Source organism: Lottia gigantea, assembly GCF_000327385.1.
Source record: "Lottia gigantea unplaced genomic scaffold LOTGIsca_81, whole genome shotgun sequence".
In the NCBI taxonomy this organism is placed as follows: domain Eukaryota; kingdom Metazoa; phylum Mollusca; class Gastropoda; family Lottiidae; genus Lottia; species Lottia gigantea.
In genome coordinates this window covers 449,250-467,162 of record NW_008710694.1, presented here as the reverse complement: position 1 = coordinate 467,162, position 17,913 = coordinate 449,250, and the positions used below count along the sequence as shown (strand labels likewise).

Genomic DNA, 17,913 nt, shown 5'->3' with positions numbered 1-17,913 from the left:
TATAGAAAGTATGAGAAACTCTGCTAATAAAATAGTATCTGAATAGAAAGTATGAGAAAATCTGCAAATAAAATAGTACCTGAATAGAAAGTATGAGAAAATATGCTAATAAAATAGTATATGAATAGAAAGTATGAGAAAATCTGCTAATAAAATAGTATATGAATAGAAAGTATGAGAAAATCTGCAAATAAAATAGTATCTGAATAGAAAGTATGAGAAAATATGCTAATAAAATAGTATCTGTATAAAAGTATGATAAAATCTGCAAATAAAATAGTATCTGAATAGAGAGTATGAGAAAATCTGCAAATAAAATATTATCTGAATAGAAAGTTTGAGAAAATCTGCAAATGAAATAGTATCTGAATAGAAAGTATGAGAAAATCTGCAAATAAAATAGTACCTGAATAGAAAGTATGAGAAAATCTGCTGATAAAATAGTATCTGAATAGAAAATATGAGAAAATCTGCTAATGAAATAGTATATGAATAGAAAGTATGAGAAAATATGCTAATAAAATAGTATATGAATAGAAAGTATGAGAAAATCTGTAAATAAAATAGTATCTGAATAGAAAGTATGAGAAAATCTGCAAATGAAATAGTATCTGAATAGAAAGTATGAGAAAATATGCAAATAAAATAGTATATGAATAGAAAGTTTGAGAAAATATGCTAATAAAATAGTATATGAATAGAAAGTATGAGAAAATCTGCTAATGAAATAGTATCTGAATAGAAAGTATGAGAAAATCTGCAAATAAAATAGTATCTGAATAGAAAGTATGAGAAAATCTGCTAATAAAATAGTATCTGAATAGAAAGTATGATAAAATCTGCTAATGAAATAGTATCTGAATAGAAAGTATGAGAAAATCTGCAAATAAAATAGTATCTGAATAGAAAGTATGAGAAAATCTGCAAATAAAATAGTATCTGAATAGAAAGTATGAGAAAATCTGCTAATAAAATAGTATCTGAATAGAAAGTATGAGAAAATATGCTAATAAAATAGTATCTGAATAGAAAGTATGAGAAAATCTGTAAATAAAATAGTATCTGAATAGAAAGTATGAGAAAATCTGCTAATAAAATAGTATCTGAATAGAAAGTATGAGAAAATCTGCTAATAAAATAGTATCTGAATAGAAAGTATGAGAAAATCTGCAAATAAAATAGTATCTGAATAGAAAGTATGAGAAAATCTGTAAATGAAATAGTATCTGTATAGAAAGTAATAGTTTTGCGGTTTGGATTGTTAGTGCTTGGTTCATTTATTGCAGTAAAACATAATAGTATATCACAGTTGAGATAAAGTCAATATAATAATAATTATTATCTTTCTTTGCAGCTCCAATGGTAATCCCTGAAATCTTAAGCGTTGAAAAGATAGTGCACAATTCTTCTGTTGTGACATGGGCACCTATTGATAACCTAGATGATAAAAAGATACAGGGTGTCTTCCATGGAGTTCAGGTGGGTATTTGTCATGTGACATTTTCTACTTTTAAATATAAAGGAGATAAAACACCACATTTCATTTCATATTAAAACTATTCGTTGTACAAGATTATTCAATGTATATATTCCGGTAGGCTTTACCTCCAGGATTCACTGCCATTCAAGCTAAGAATATCAAAAAGAATTGGTTCATTTGAGATAAACTCAAAGGGTATTTGTGTAGGGTTTATTATATTGAAATACACTGAAAACCTCAGTAAATCAGATGTTATTTCATTTCAAATCAAACTTCTCTTTCTTTCTGCTATTTAAGCTTCCTATTGTTATCTGTTATCATTATTACCGCTGAAATTTTAATAAATTCCGGTCAATGGTTATACGAGTTTATAATGGTTTTATGTTTATTCTAGGTACAATATTGGAGAAATGATCAGGGATTCAAGGATATGATGAAAATTAACGTGAGTTCAGGAAACATGCTGAAACTTGATGGTTTACTGCCTGAAACTGGTTATACAGTTCAGGTTGCTGTGCGTAATACACACTATATCGGCCAACCAAGTCCACAGTTGGAATTTCAAACACGACTAGTCCCTGTAGGTACACCACCAGAGACAAATTCAACTCGACCTAACATGACATCACCCACATCCAATAGGACTACAGATGATATGAACAGTAAGTCTTGATTAGTTAAGGGAGAAAGGGTTAAAGTCTGTCTAGTGATTCACTGCTGAAGTGGAAATGATTGAAAGACTCATATTACTAACAACATGATGACTAGATGGCTAGTTTGTCATGTCAAGGTCATAATGCAATTTCCGCAAGTATATGGCAACTACTATTTTTAATTTGCTGTACCCACTTCTGCCAGTTGCACAGTTCACTTGAGCTACTTTGATATTAGTGGTATTTAAGAAATATCCTTACTGGGCTTCTGAACAGAAACTTACTGGCTGAGTTGCAATGGCTCTGATATTTATTATAGCCATTAGGTACAGAGCTTTAAGGTACAGAGCAGAGCAATAAGGTACATAGCAATAAGGTACAGAGCTATAAGGTGAAGAGCATAGTGTATAGAGCTATAAGGTATAGAACTATTAGGTACAGAGCAGAGCAATAAGGTACAGAGCTATAAAGTACAGAGCATAGTGTACAGAGCTATAAGGTACAGTGCAATAAGGTACAAAGCTATAAGATGCAGAGCTATAAAGTACAGAGCTGTAAGATACAGAACTAGAAGGTACAGAGCAATAGCAAGTAAAACTTCATGTTATTTGTTTTCAGTTTGTCCTACTGGAGAGTCTGTCCACTGTTGTAGTGCTGATCTGTGTAAGATGTCTGCTTGTCCTGCCTATCCTAGCGCTGTGTGTAGAGTCAATCCATGTGGAGGTTGTTCAGTTGTGTTTTATGATTATGATAACTCTGTTGTCAACTGTACTAAAGGTAAGTCCGATCGACCTTTTTTTTTTTAACTAAATTAAGTATTTATAATGAAATTCTGATGTTGGGTTTATTTAAGTTAAATAAATGCTAAGTAAAGTTATGTACAGAAGGTTGTAAAAATGGAAAATGAATTCTGAGGTAACAAAGCTTTGTGAACCCCAAGAAATCACGAGTAAGACTGGTGTCCTATACAAATATCTGTTATAACACGGAACAGATTCTATATGTTGTCAACTTTCATGAACAAAATCAAATATTGTCCAACTCATCTCAGATGTCTATGAACTGAGCTATAACAGTCATAATGAATTTTTAATTGGATTCCCTCCCTTATACAACTCTCTGGCAGTTAAATCTGTATATTTGTAGGATTGAGTATGTGTGAGAAGAGACGTCATGCTGCAGTAAAAGCCCGATATCAACATGCCTTTAATAACATGACTAATATTTATCCTATTGTGGTAGTTGGTAATAAAACTATACAAACTAATATTAAAGTTACACCAACCAACACTGGTGAGTTCAAATATTATAGGGAATTTAATAAAGATGTTTTCAAACCTTCTCCGTTTATTGGAGACACTAATAGCATCGATTTTAAGTCAGACACCTATGGTTCTTGTAATTCCAATAAAATCTTGAGGTCACAAAAGCTACTTAGTTGAAATGCCAAGAACCACTGATTGGAATGGTGTATATTGATGATATCAGTGTCCCTGATATACATGAATAATTTAAAAACTATTTCAGCCTTTATCTCTGCTGAAGTTTGACAAGTGGAGATATCCAGACCGCTGAACTATTTCACTCTGTGTCTCTACTGAAGTTTATCAAGAAGAGATCTTCAGACAACTGAACTTTTTCAACTGAAGATCATAAAATTTTTCCCATAATAATTAATGTTTTGAACACCATGTCAGAAGTATTGTTATATATCATCATTGTTCTATTGTAGATACGGGAAGAAATGATTCTTTGTGTAGTCTACCCCCAGTAAGTGGAATGTGTCGTGCCTATTTCCCACGCTGGTATTTTAACCCTGCTACCAGTCTGTGTGAAAAGTTTATTTATGGTGGTTGTGGTGGAAATGATAATAGTTTTGATCGTCCAGAAGAATGCTATAAACGATGTAAGTCTGTAAATTTGAAATCTGTAATTTCTGTGACTTGTTGTAATTTTGTAACTTTGTAACAAACACTTTAAGATAAATATTCAATTAAAATAAGGATTTGTGTAATACTATAATGGTTTACATTTTTTTTTATTTCACTGTAGGTTCACCAGAAGACAGTCCTTGTATGAACATGGTGAGTTGTCTTCTTTAATTGTAGAAAATATATAATCTAGATATATCATACACTGATGAAGTTCATAGTCAACAAAATCAGCTTCAAATTGATTGTATACTTTACTATATTTACTAAGGGACTTACATAGTGTCTATGGCAATTATAAACCACTTTTCCAACCAGTTATCTGAAAACAGCATTTTATCACAATTTGTCAAATTGACATTGTAGTAAGAACTGCAAGGATCCCATAATTTCTCAAGAGAAATTCCTCTATTTTTCTTTTATTTTTGTTTTTTTTTATATAAAACCACTTAAAAATTGTTTTAAGAGATGAAAAGATTTTTATATAGGAAATGACTTCCAAATCATCTTAAAATGGTATAATTCTACTCCTGTGGCCCTCTACACCCTTAGGTGATCTTTCCCGTTTCCTCTTTTTTTTTGTTCCGTACTGGGATCCTTGGAACTGGCATGCACAATAATAAGCAACTTGAAAGACCAGGGTTTAATCCTGTTTTGTTAAGTCAAATTGTTCTCTGGTCTTAATGAAAGAAAGGCCTTCAATAGCCCTTAAATTGTCAATGAAACAGGTCAATGAGACTGTTCTATGCTCAAGTCAACTGAAAAACAAGACTGATATTTGTATCAGAATATAGTTGTGACCTGTATTGTATATTTTATTATCTAGGAAATCCCCTGTGCCAATAATGAAGTATGTCAGATAGTGACTGATCCAAGTTGTTATAAAGGAGCTTGTCGTCAAGTCCCACAATGTATCAGTAAGTAACATTTTAAATTTGTCCCAATCATGATCAACCCCACAGACACCATAAACTTACACCCTCTTACAATGTTGGAAATTTCACCATCGTGGTTGAAAAAATCTGAGAAATAAAATACAACACACAGACTAAAAATGCTGAATATGTCAAAATTCTGTGTTTACAATAAATCTATTTGACTTCATTTTGATATCGATGTAATATTTGCAGTATATTTAAGGATATATAGACGCAGCTTTATGGAACAACAATCACTAGTTAAAGATTTATGCAATGTATAAACGCTTTCCCCTGTCAACCTCAGCCTTAGAATGATAAAAAGTGATGGTAAACTAATTAATAATGTGAAACAGAGTAACATGTTGACTTCATATCACTTATGTTTTTCTAGGTAAAATTCTTTTCTCCAAGCTATTAAATTTATCTTATATTTATATAGAGCAACATGAGGACCCCCATATCACAGGAGTTTATGTACCAGATTGTAGCAATGATAATAATTATGAATATAAACAATGCCACCATAATTACTGTTGGTGTGTTACCAAAGATGGAACCATTTTTACTGAATCTCTTACTAGAGGACCCTTAACTTGCTCTGAAAAAGGTAAGAGAGTATTTATTTGTGATATGACATTCAATTAGACATTCAATATGACATTCAATGTGTCATTCAATATGACATTCAATGTGTCATTCAATGTGTCATTCAATATGACATTCAATGTGTCATTCAATATGACATTCAATGTGTCATTCTATATGACATTCAATATGACATGTGATATCACATTCAATATATGTGATATGATAGACTATCATGGCATTTAGCAATAATAAGTATGATATAGACACATGTTATCGAAACATCACTAGCAAAAGTTTTATGCAATGTTTCTCAGGCACATAGTAATTAAAAGTGATAAGCAAACTTTATGGAATTGGATACCTGTTATTATACAGACTATTATTAATAGACCTATATATATAATCTACATATTATTCTTGATAATGTCTGAATGGTGTTTGTTATAGTAATATATTTGTGTATTGTAGGTGCAGTCAATGACTCTCAATTTGACCCAGAAGGTAAATATATAACTCTCTGATATAATTCTCGCAAGATTTTTTTTTGGAAATTCCAGTTTGATTTTGTTCAGATAATGGCACTAGTCAATTTTAGCTTTTAAAACAAAACACAGTTGTCTACGTGGATCTGACTTGGATCTGACCAAAAAGTCAGATGTCCTCTTGTCACTGATCCACATTAGCCCCTCCAACATGGCAAAAAGTTAAGACTTCAAATATGAAAATAAACATTAAGTGCTTTTGCTCTTCATGTCTAAAATAAAAAAAGACTAGACTAATTCAGCTGTTCAGACAATTCATGGTGGGCCTGCCATTAGTAAAATCAAAAAGATTATGTACCTGACACATATCTGAATAGTACTTTATATTCATCACATCTATTATAATTACAGTATGTACAAATGGTTCTCCAATCAATATGGGCTGTCTGGATGTTTGTCAAGATAAAGTGTGTCCAAATTACCCAGACGCTACCTGTTCAGTTGATTTATGCTCTACAGACTGTAAGGTGAAATTTACGAACAGAACAAATCATGAAGTAGCCTGTGGAAGTAAGTAAATTGTTTTGATATTAATTTAAGTTGTGTTTTTCACTTCTTTATAAATATTTCACCAAACAAAAACTGCTACCTGTGTCTTTAAGATGAATCAGGGCTGTAGCATAATGGAGGCAAATGCTGAAATGTGTTTTATTTTCATTATGTATTTTGAATTCACCCCACCACAAGCATTTGCCTCATTTAAACATGGATTGAACTACAGCTTTGAGATTGTAATTCTGAAATTTGGGTTAACTAATCAAACTCCATGCTTTAACATTAATCTGATGGATTAATGATATAAATAATATAAATGATATTTTGATATTTTAGGTGATATTTGTAAAGTCGTTTCTGTTAAACCACATGAAGATTGTCGAGGTACGTATTTTACAGTAAAGCTTATTTTTAGCACAATGGATGTTAGTGTTTTTTGCCTGCATCAATGTATGAGAATGTGTTGACAATGTTTTTGAAGAAGGGTTTTTGAGTTTTAGTTCCAGTCCATCTGGCTGTAAATAACTAAAATAATCCAGGAAAGAGCAATGTCAAAAGGTTTGGCCAAGGACCAGCTTGTTGAAAGGATCCTTTGTGAACTTAAGTTGTTATCCTTGTAAATTATAGTTGTTTCCTTCGCTACATCTCTTACCTGGGAGGAAGATACATGAGGAAATCTTTTGAAATTAGAGTCATTCCAAAACAACCAATCAAAATATCATCAATCATTGTAATTTCAGCTCCTGTTGTTTGTCCTGGTCAAGCCACACCAAAGATCTGTCCAGCAGATGTTTGTGATAAGGCTAGCTGCTATGATAATCCATGTGCATTATGTAGCGTGGACCCCTGTACATGTAAACCAGTGTTTGTAGACATCATGTCCAATACCACCATCACTGATTGTAGTATCAGTAAGTTAAATATTTTAATATTCTAGGTCTGGAGTTCTGTAGCATAGTTTAAAACTCCATGCATTTCATTTTCATTTCTGTAGCATTGTTGGTTAGAGAATTGAAACTTTGCATGATGCCAATTGCTTGGCATGTCTCTCTTTTGCTTAAAGGTACCGTCACACCATAGCGATAACCAGTTGCATATGGTTGCGAATAATGAAAGAGGTCATGAGTTCTGAACACATCTCACTAAATTGCATGAGAGTTGTCTTCTAAACTTATGAACGCTTTTCTTATTCACAGTCATGCGCAACTGGTAATCACTATGGTGTTAGAGCACCAGTATTATCAAAATGATTTCAGAAACATTTTACACTTCAAGCTTTCTTACAGCAATTTGCAAGACCAAATGGATAAAATTGCCAAAGATTTATATGATGTAAATGGATTGAAACTGTATTTAATGTGCTGTAATTGACATAAGGCCAGATTGGTAATTAAATCAAGGTCCTTTATAGTTGTAATTCAAACAGATTGGGTCAATATGGCTGTCCTCCAATTAATTTGATTATTATATTTAGCTTTTTTCTAATAATAGATATAATTTTGTAGTTACCCACACAATGTGTAGAATGACCTACTGTAATCAACTGAAGGATAAGAACCGAGCCAAGTCTATGGGTCAAGAAAGTGATGTAGTACTACCATCCTGTGATTCCACTGGTAGATACAACAGTCAACAATGTGACTCTGATAAATGCTGGTGTGTTGACGGAAAAGGCCAGTGGACGAAAGATTTGAAAAATGCTCAAGATACTTGCTGTAAGTAGTATTGACACCTGATGACATTCTGTTATTGAGTTTTACACTCAGTATCACATGAGAACTTCTAAAATGTATTGCATGCAAATATCTGTTTGAAGATAGTCATACATCAATTTGATTTTAGTTGTGAGCTCTTCATCTTTTTTAGACTGTATACTATGTGATTTCAGCCATCTCAGTCTCCCAAAATTCTGTGCAATCTGACATTTTTGTTTGGTCCTGATTAATTTTCTTTTAATGTCAGTTTAAAAAACTCTGATATACTGTTTGTTAAATCAGTAATAGGCTTTAAGTAGAGATAATGACAATTGTCAAATTCCTTGAAAGGATTAATGTCTTTTATTTTAAAAAAGCAAAACCTATACAGGTTGATATCTGTCAAAAATTACCCATTTCCAACTGTTTCAAGATTCTAACGAGAATTTTTGCTATTTTTTATAGCGCGAAATGAAACTCTAGAAGTAACAGTTCAAATGAAATTCCAGAAAGATTTCTCCGAGGTAGAAAATAATTTGGGAGAATTTGAAGAGTAAGTATATATTTGTTTCTGAATTAATGACATTAGTTACATTGAGATATTTAAAATCTTGTTACTTTCACGAGGATACTGTCAACAAGCTGGCCTTGACCTTTGACAGATTTCGTACCTATTTTCAGCATGGTAACATTTGATATTATCAAACATGGATGAATTTCATGAAGTTTACAATTACATTTGATGAAATTACCATGCCCTTAAATATTATCTGTTTAACAATAGACATCTTTGATATAATATGTAATATTTGATATATATATTTTATAGAGCTGTGTTAGAACTAATGAAGAAATGGAACTTAGATGACTATGTCAAATCAATCACAGTAAGTTACAGTTTCTAAATCATCATAAACGCGGAACACATTACTTAGTAGAGATTTTTTGATGGTTAGAAATGATGTGCACTATATTCGCAATTAAACAATATATGTAGGTCAAATCTGAGGAATATTATGTTGATATCTTTCTGATTGAACACCCACTTTTTCAATTAAATAAACTAAAAACAGTACCTCTGGCTCAGAAAATAGGGGGATCAGAATGTTTGAAAGAAGACAATTACTAGGCCTATTCTCTAGAGTAATTATAGGATTATTACAAAATGTAGCTAAGCTATTACATTGTATATGTGTTATTTGTCTCGATGTATTATGTTAGTTATTTATTATTATTTATTATTATCACTATTATTATTATCATTATTATTATTATTATTATTAATATTGTTTATTATTTATTATTTATTATTTATTATTTATTATTATTATAATTATCATTTATTACTATCACTATTATTATTATCATTATTATTATTATTATTATTATTATTATTATTGTTTATTATTTATTATTATAATTATTATTATTATCATTATTATTTATTATTATCACTATTATTATTATTATTGTTTATTATTTATTATTATTATTATTATTATTATTATTTATTATCATTATTATTTATTATAATCATTATTATCATCATTATTATTATTATTTATTATTTATTATTATCATTATTATTATTATTTATTATTATCATTATTATTATTATTATTATTATTATCATTATCACTATTATTATTATTATTATTGTTTATTATTTATTATTATCATTATTATTATTATTTATTATTATTATTATTATTATTATTATTATTATTATATCATTATTATTATTATTATTATTATTTATCATTATTATTATTATTACTATTATTATTTATTATTATTATATTATTATCATTTTTATTAATATTAATGTTAGAGGAGTAAGGTTATGTGTAAAACTGTTATAATAGAAATTATTTGTTTTGTAGATCAGACCTGGCAGTATAATAGTTGAGACTAAATTTGGTAGTGAAGAAGAGGAACAACCTGCTCCCATTCTTGGTATGATACCTGACATGGTTCAAAATAGGGTATGTACCGGTTAACAAAACTTATTAAGGGGTTTTCTATCCAAACGTGTTATCAGTATGAGATGAGCTCATATTACACTAGTTTTCATACCACAGAATATTCTCTTGTTTAGGAAACTCTTGTTTGATGACCTAGCTAACTTCCTTTATTAGCCTTTCATATTTCGTAGGATTTAACATAGAGAAAGAATTGTGTGTCCCACCTACTCTCAGACCTCTGCCCTTCACCAAATGATTTTAAAAGCACCACTGACTAAGGCCACTAACAGAACTATTGAGGATTTCTTTTCTGGATCAGTGACATTGTCTGTGGACAATAATGTAAAATGTACTAATATATTTCAATTAAGCATATTAATGGCATCTTACCCTTGTTTCAGCTTCTACAAAATGATTCTGTAATAGAATGGAAGGGAGAGAAATGGACAGCCGATTCTGAATATTTCCAAGCAGATACTAAATATGAAAAACAAACTGGAGAATCTCAAGAAGAACCCATTCCTACCCCAGAAGATTCTGGAATGGATGATAAACTAATTATAGTTATATCAGTTATCTGTGGTGTGTTTGGAGCCGCCATTATTGCTATTGTTGTTTGGGTTAGTATTCTACTTTGTTCTTTATTTTGACTATTGTTAATGATTCTCAAATTTGAGCTAAGTTTATTTTCTCATTTAGTTTACTTTTTATATTATATATCTAATTGAACAGTTAAGTAAATATTAAATTCCAATTTTAATATACAAACATTTTAGCTTTTCTTTGACAATGTATATATGTAGTTGAAAAAAATACTATTTTACGATGTTGTTCAGAAGTTCGACCAGAAGCTCCTCCCTGAGAAATATTTCATCCCCTCCTCTTCCTCTTGCAAGATTTAAGCCCCCACCCCATAGAACCTTCAGCTAGCCACTTGCCAGTTGATGGTATCATTTTACTGTGACCATTTTCAACTCTCAGTATACATCAAATGAATCGCTGAACTACTAGTGGTATTGGTGAACCCATCAAAAAGTCTTCTGTGATTTGTTATTACTGCCTGCTTTTTCTTTTTGGAATCACCACATTTTCAACTATAGTTATAGATATTTTATGATTTGTTGATATTACAGGCTTGCTGCTGTCGTAAGAAAGAGAAAAAAGAAATTAAAGATACATTTTTTACTGATATGAATTCAGATAGAGTGAGTTATATTTTTGTGTGTTTTTTATTCTATCTATCACACCTATCATATGGTATTTATTATTTTAGTTGGAAAATGAGCAGACTAATGAAGCTGCCTTGGTACAATGTTATTCATTGCTTACTTAATGGCTTAGATTATATTGTGGCTCAGTCAGTATCAAAAGTATAGGCTATAAAACTCAACTCTTATCATTTTTTTTTTCAGTCCACACCCCCACCTCCATTTGGAGTATCCAACCAGACCTATATGAACACCAACATGGTTTCTTACAGTAATCAGTGTATTGGAGATGTTAAACCTACCCTACATACATTTGGTGATAACAACAAACCAGTAGAGGAAGGAGATTTTGAAAATGATGCCATTAAAGTTAAAATGTAACTTAAGAATCTCCCAGTGAGATATTCCTCCCAATTGTTAGTTTAGAGACAAGGGAGGTAATAATTTCAGACCATCGTTAACTTTTGTATTTTAAGAATTATGTTTATTATTAGAATAATGCATAATAGTGTTTACTAATCTTTTATTTTATTTTGATGTATTAGCTATGAGGAAAGAATGAGAAATACGTTCCTGACGAAATTGGTTTCTTTTGGATTTTGGATTGTTTTATAAAATCTAATTTACTGTAAAAACAAATTAGATTAAATCCTGAATGAAAATAGAATTCCAAAATTCAATTAAACCATAAGAAATGGTTTTCTCCTTTAATTTTTCGGTTAAAACCTTTATAATACTTCAAAGCCTGTATTTCTCATTCAAAATTCAATTTTTTTTTAACAACAAAGATACTTTAGTTGTCTTCTACACATTCCATGACTTTTTATTCAATAGAAGTTTTGTATGATAAAAAATACAATGTTTTATTTTGAAAATTTTCTAAAAAAATCTACTTAATGTCTAAAAAAAATTTAACTTTATCATTTTTAAATATTTTTACTATTTAAATGTACTTAATGTTTGTGTGATCAAACATGTAGGCCTATCTATAGGTCACACAATATTTTTGAAGTTTTTGACATCAGAATCTACTTAAACCTATTTGAGAGAAAAATTGATATTTTGACATAACTGTTGCTTTAACCTGTGATTTTACAACTTGTATATATGTATTGGTGTTTATTTTTATATCTCTAAGTATTTCAATTTTTATTTTTATGCTTAATTTAGTTTTGAAACTTGCTTCAGTTGATATTTACATCATCTTGTCTAATTATTTAGTACAGATTTATTTCTGTTATCAAGCTTTTTTTTAATGATTGAAGTGATCATAGATACATAGATAATATTGATATTGTGAAATCATAAAATTCCTTGAAAAAATAAAAAAAATAAATCGCAATTGAAAGAACAGGCCTTGATCATAAAGAACTTAATTACAATGATTAGCATATTTTGTGTTTTCTGGATTATTTTAGTTAAATATTAATAAACATGTTCTCCTAATAATATTGTATTGTCTCAAACTCATCCCTGTGACTATATACTATTAATACTTTAATATTTCTTCAGATTTAAAACATATCAAATCATATAGCTTTACTTTCAATCTTCATTTTGATGACTGTATCTTGGATATTTTTATTTAACTAACTCATTTGATGCTTTGAGAGCAAACTTTTAATACCAATTGAAAATATCTTTCAAAGCCTGCATCAGTTTGGGAATGGATAAAACCTTCCTTATTAAAAGCCTTTTTACAGTTTCTTTTGTTAATGTTTTGTAATGTGTTGCTTAAAGCTATCATGAAGGCCTGGAGTAATTATGAGCTGTTCTGAGAACTTTCTCAAAAAATAATTTCATATAAATTTGTTTGTTCCATTATTCTAACAGATTTTTAAAAATAAATTTTTATATTTCTAAATATTTTTTTTTTGGTAACATTGGAGGCCTTGTCTGTTTTTAAAACAAAAAAGGCATTTACAAATCAATTTGTACTATATACAGGGTGTGTACTATATACAGGGTGTGTACTATATACAGGGTGTGTACTATATACTGGGGATGTACTATATACAGGGTGTGTAATATATACAGGGTGTGTACTATATACAGGGTGTGTACTATATACAGGGTGTGTAATATATACAGGGGGTGTACTATATACAGGGTGTATAATATATACTGGGTGTGTACTATATACAGGGGGTGTACTATATACAGGATGTGTAATATATACACGGTGTGTACTATATACATGGTGTATAATATATACAGGGTGTGTACTATATACAGGGTATGTAATATATACAGGGTGTCTAATATATACAGGGGGTGTACTATATACAGGGTGTATAATATATACTGGGTGTGTACTATACACAGGGTGTGTACTATATACAGGGTGTGTACTATATACAGGGTGTGTACCATATACAGGGTGTATACTATATACAGGGTGTGTAATATACACAGGGTGGGTAATATACACAGGGTGTGTAATATATACAGGGATTGTACTATATACAGGGTGTGTACTATATACAGGATGTATACTATATACTGGTGTATAATATAATACAGGGTGTGTACTATATACAGGGGGTGTACTATATACAGGGTGTGTTATATATACAGGGTGTTTAATATATACAGGGGTTGTACTATATACAGGGTGTGTAATATATACAGGGGGTGTACTATATACAGGGTGTATGTGTTATGTATACAGGGTTTGTAATATATACAGGGGGTGTACTATATACAGGGTGTATAATATATACTGGGTGTGTACTATATACAGGGGGTGTACTATATACAGGGTGTGTAATATATACACGGTGTGTAATATATACACGGTGTGTAATATATACTGGTGTTTAATATATACAGGGTGTGTACTATATACTGGTGTGTAATATATACAGGGTGTGAACTATATACAGGGTGTGTAATATTTACAGGGTGTGTAATATACACTGGTGTATAATATATATAGGGTGTGTTCTATATACAGGGTGTGTACTATAGACAGGATGTGTAATATAGACTGGTGTGTAATAAACAGGGTACTATATACAGGGTGTGTACTATATACAGGGTGTGTACCATATACAGGGTGTATACTATATACAGGGTGTGTAATATACACAGGGTGGGTAATATACACAGGGTGTGTAATATATACAGGGATTGTACTATATACAGGGTGTGTACTATATACAGGATGTATACTATATACTGGTGTATAATATATACTGGGTGTGTACTATATACAAGGTGTGTAATATATACAGGGTGTGTAATATATACAGGGTGTGTAATATATACTGTGTGTGTAATATATACAGGGTGTGTAATATATACTGGGTGTGTACTATATACTGGTGTGTACTACATACAGGCGTGTACTATATACAGGGTGTATAATATATACAGGGTGTGTACTACATACAAGGTGTGTAATATATACAGGGTGTGTACTATATACAAGGTGTGTACTATATACAGGGTGTGTACTATATACAGGGGGTGTACTATATACAGGGTGTGTTATATATACAGGGTGTGTAATATATACAGGGGGTGTACTATATACAGGGTGTGTAATATATACAGGGGGTGTACTATATACAGGGTGTATGTGTTATGTATACGGGGTTTGTAATATATACAGGGGGTGTACTATATACAGGGTGTATAATATATACTTGGTGTGTACTATATACAGGGGGTGTACTATATACAGGGTGTGTAATATATACACGGTGTGTAATATATACTGGTGTTTAATATATACAGGGTGTGTACTATATACTGGTGTGTAATATGTACAGGGTGTGAACTATATACAGGGTGTGTAATATTTACAGGGTGTGTAATATACACTGGTGTATAATATATATAGGGTGTGTTCTATATACAGGGTGTGTACTATATACATGATGTGTACTATTTACTGGTGTGTACTATATACTAGTGTTTAATATATACAGGGTGTGTACTATATACTGGTGTGTAAGATATACAGGGTGTGAACTATATACAGGGTGTGTAATATATACAGGGTGTGTACTATAGACAGGATGTGTAATATAGACTGGTGTGTAATAAACAGGGTGTGTACTATATACTGGTGTGTAATATATACAAGGTGTGTACCATATACATGATGTGTACTATTTACTGATGTGTAATATATACTGGTGTTTAATATATACAGGGTGTGTACTATATACTGGTGTGTAATATATACAGGGTGTGAACTATATACAGAATGTGTAATATATACAGGGTGTGTACTATATACAGGATGTGTACTATTTACTGGTGTGTAATATAGACAGGGTGTGTAATATAGACTGGTGTGTAATATATACAGGGTGTGTACTATATACTGGTTTGTAATATATACAGGGTGTATAATATATACAGGGTGTACTATTTACTGGTGTGTAATATTTACAGGGTGTGTAATATAGACTTGAGTGTAATAATATACAGTGTGTAGCCTATGCTATAACCGGATGCTTACTATATACTGACGCATGCTATCCTCAAATATGTACTAAAACTGGTGTGTATTATACACGTGTGTACTATCTATATGCTAATGTGCACTATAAACTGGTGTGTGCAGTTGTGTACTATACTGGTGTCTACACAGATGCGTACTATATACAGGTGCGTTCTATATATTTAGTGTACTATACACATTGAAATAGAGTTATATGATAGAAACTTTAAAACTGCAGTCTCAGACGCGAACTTTATTAAGTAAAAGCGTTTTCGTTCAGTGGTGCGAATCGTCCCCGTGGTACGAATCGCCACGTTCTCATTATACCCGTATTTGTTTATGTTTTGGTAACGTTTTAAGAAAATTACTTCACATTTTGCCGATCAAATTTATCTTTGAAATGATTGAAAACGTAAACAATTGATGTAACTAACGCAAACCAAATTCAATTTAGAACAGAAATGAACAGAAATCGACAAAGTGTGTGTCTTAGTTTTGCCCCAACACATTGATTCAATCTCAATTTTTCAATCCTTTGTCTTGTTATCAATTTCCGGTAATGCTATGACTGACAGACCTTGACAGAAGTTTAGTATTGAGGCACTCAGATAAAGGATAAAAATAGTTGAAAATAAATGTATGAAGGAGAAAAAATGTGGTAATGTGATTGACAAGACGATCCATGGCATCCATAAACAACAAGGATAATGTCCTAAAAAAGGACAAGATAACTACAAAATTTGTTGAAAATCCTGCCTATTAGCTAGTCCATGGCATTTGTTTGGGTTTAAACACATCTATTGAATTCTGTTTTGTGGAAACTAGGCCTACCTGTGGAATAATCCAAAATCTTTTCAAAATAACTATGGTTCAAAGATGGAAGGCAATAAAGTCATGGAGAAAAACTGTGAGCGTGAGGAAATTAGAACTGATGAAATGATAGTTCATGAAGACTCTACAACAGACAAAAGTGAAATCCTACCTATATTTCATAATAATCAAAGGGCTGAAGAAGATTTGAATTCAGATGGGCCAGTTATTATGGATGGTGTTTCAAAGGTGGATATAAGATTTAAAGAACACACCATTATAGCACACTGTTCCAGAAATTTGGACAAGCCAGCGGCAACAATAGTTGACATTGCAAGGGCAGATACAAATTTGACAGAGCAGAGCATTGTAGCGCACTGTTCCAGGCATTTATATAAGCCAACAACAATAGTAACAGGCGAAATCATAAAGCCAGATACAAATCTGCGAGAGCAGATCAATGTAGCTGAATCTACTAGCGACTCAGATGAAGTAGTTATTATAGATGACATACATTTGAAAGAGCAAGCCAATGAAAGCCAAGCTAAATCTACAAAAAATAAGCCTGATGCAAGACCTTACAAATGTGATGTTTGTGATAAATCATATAGTCTTCTACGTAGTTTAAACTCTCATAAACGATGTCATAAAAAAGAAAAGCCATTTCAGTGTAACTATTGTGAACAGCAGTTTTCTACGATAGGAAATTTAGATAAACATATAGTAATACATTCTGCTGCTCAACCATATAAATGTGGTGTGTGTGATAAGTCTTTTACTGAAATGAATAATCTCAGTTCTCATTTAAAAGTTCATCGAGATGGTCCCCCACATACTCCTCTTTATACATTATAAATGGATGTTTGGAATTTTAACAAGTTAAAGGGTGGTGTTCTTGCTCAGTGAGTTCAAAGTCCAGGGTTCAATCCCAGCATAGGTTGAGATAATTCCTTCAAATTCTTCAACCTTTCTGTGATGCAGGTCGTAGGGGTTGACATGGACACGACTATATTCTTCGCCTGGATGCGACAACAAACTGAGATCTATGTGCTACAGGTTGCATAATATGTTAAGATCTCTCAACAGTTAGAAATGTGGACTGGAAACCATATAATGATTCAATTAATTTATGTTGTCTGCTAGTGATATAGTTGTCGTCTGAAGGAACTATG

General features: G+C 31.3%; 3 protein-coding genes across 3 annotated transcripts; 2 read left to right on the top strand and 1 right to left on the bottom strand.

Annotated features, from left to right (window-relative positions):
- Positions 1 to 3,888: 3,888 nt before the first annotated feature.
- LOTGIDRAFT_132911 (hypothetical protein) lies at positions 3,889 to 4,101 on the top strand (the record flags this gene model as incomplete). The annotated part of the gene is made up of 1 exon (XM_009067291.1): positions 3,889 to 4,101. A coding segment is annotated over one exon (213 nt), but the record flags the coding sequence as incomplete, so codon positions are not given.
- Positions 4,102 to 13,395: 9,294 nt separating this feature from the next.
- Positions 13,396 to 14,964, bottom strand: LOTGIDRAFT_132812 (hypothetical protein; the record flags this gene model as incomplete). The annotated part of the gene is made up of 2 exons (XM_009067290.1): positions 13,396 to 13,970; positions 14,817 to 14,964. Coding segments are annotated over 2 exons (723 nt in total), but the record flags the coding sequence as incomplete, so codon positions are not given.
- A 2,350-nt stretch (positions 14,965 to 17,314) lies between these two features.
- LOTGIDRAFT_58508 (hypothetical protein) lies at positions 17,315 to 17,575 on the top strand (the record flags this gene model as incomplete). Its single annotated transcript, XM_009067245.1, has 1 exon — positions 17,315 to 17,575. A coding segment is annotated over one exon (261 nt), but the record flags the coding sequence as incomplete, so codon positions are not given.
- Between the last annotated feature and the right edge of the window lie 338 nt (positions 17,576 to 17,913).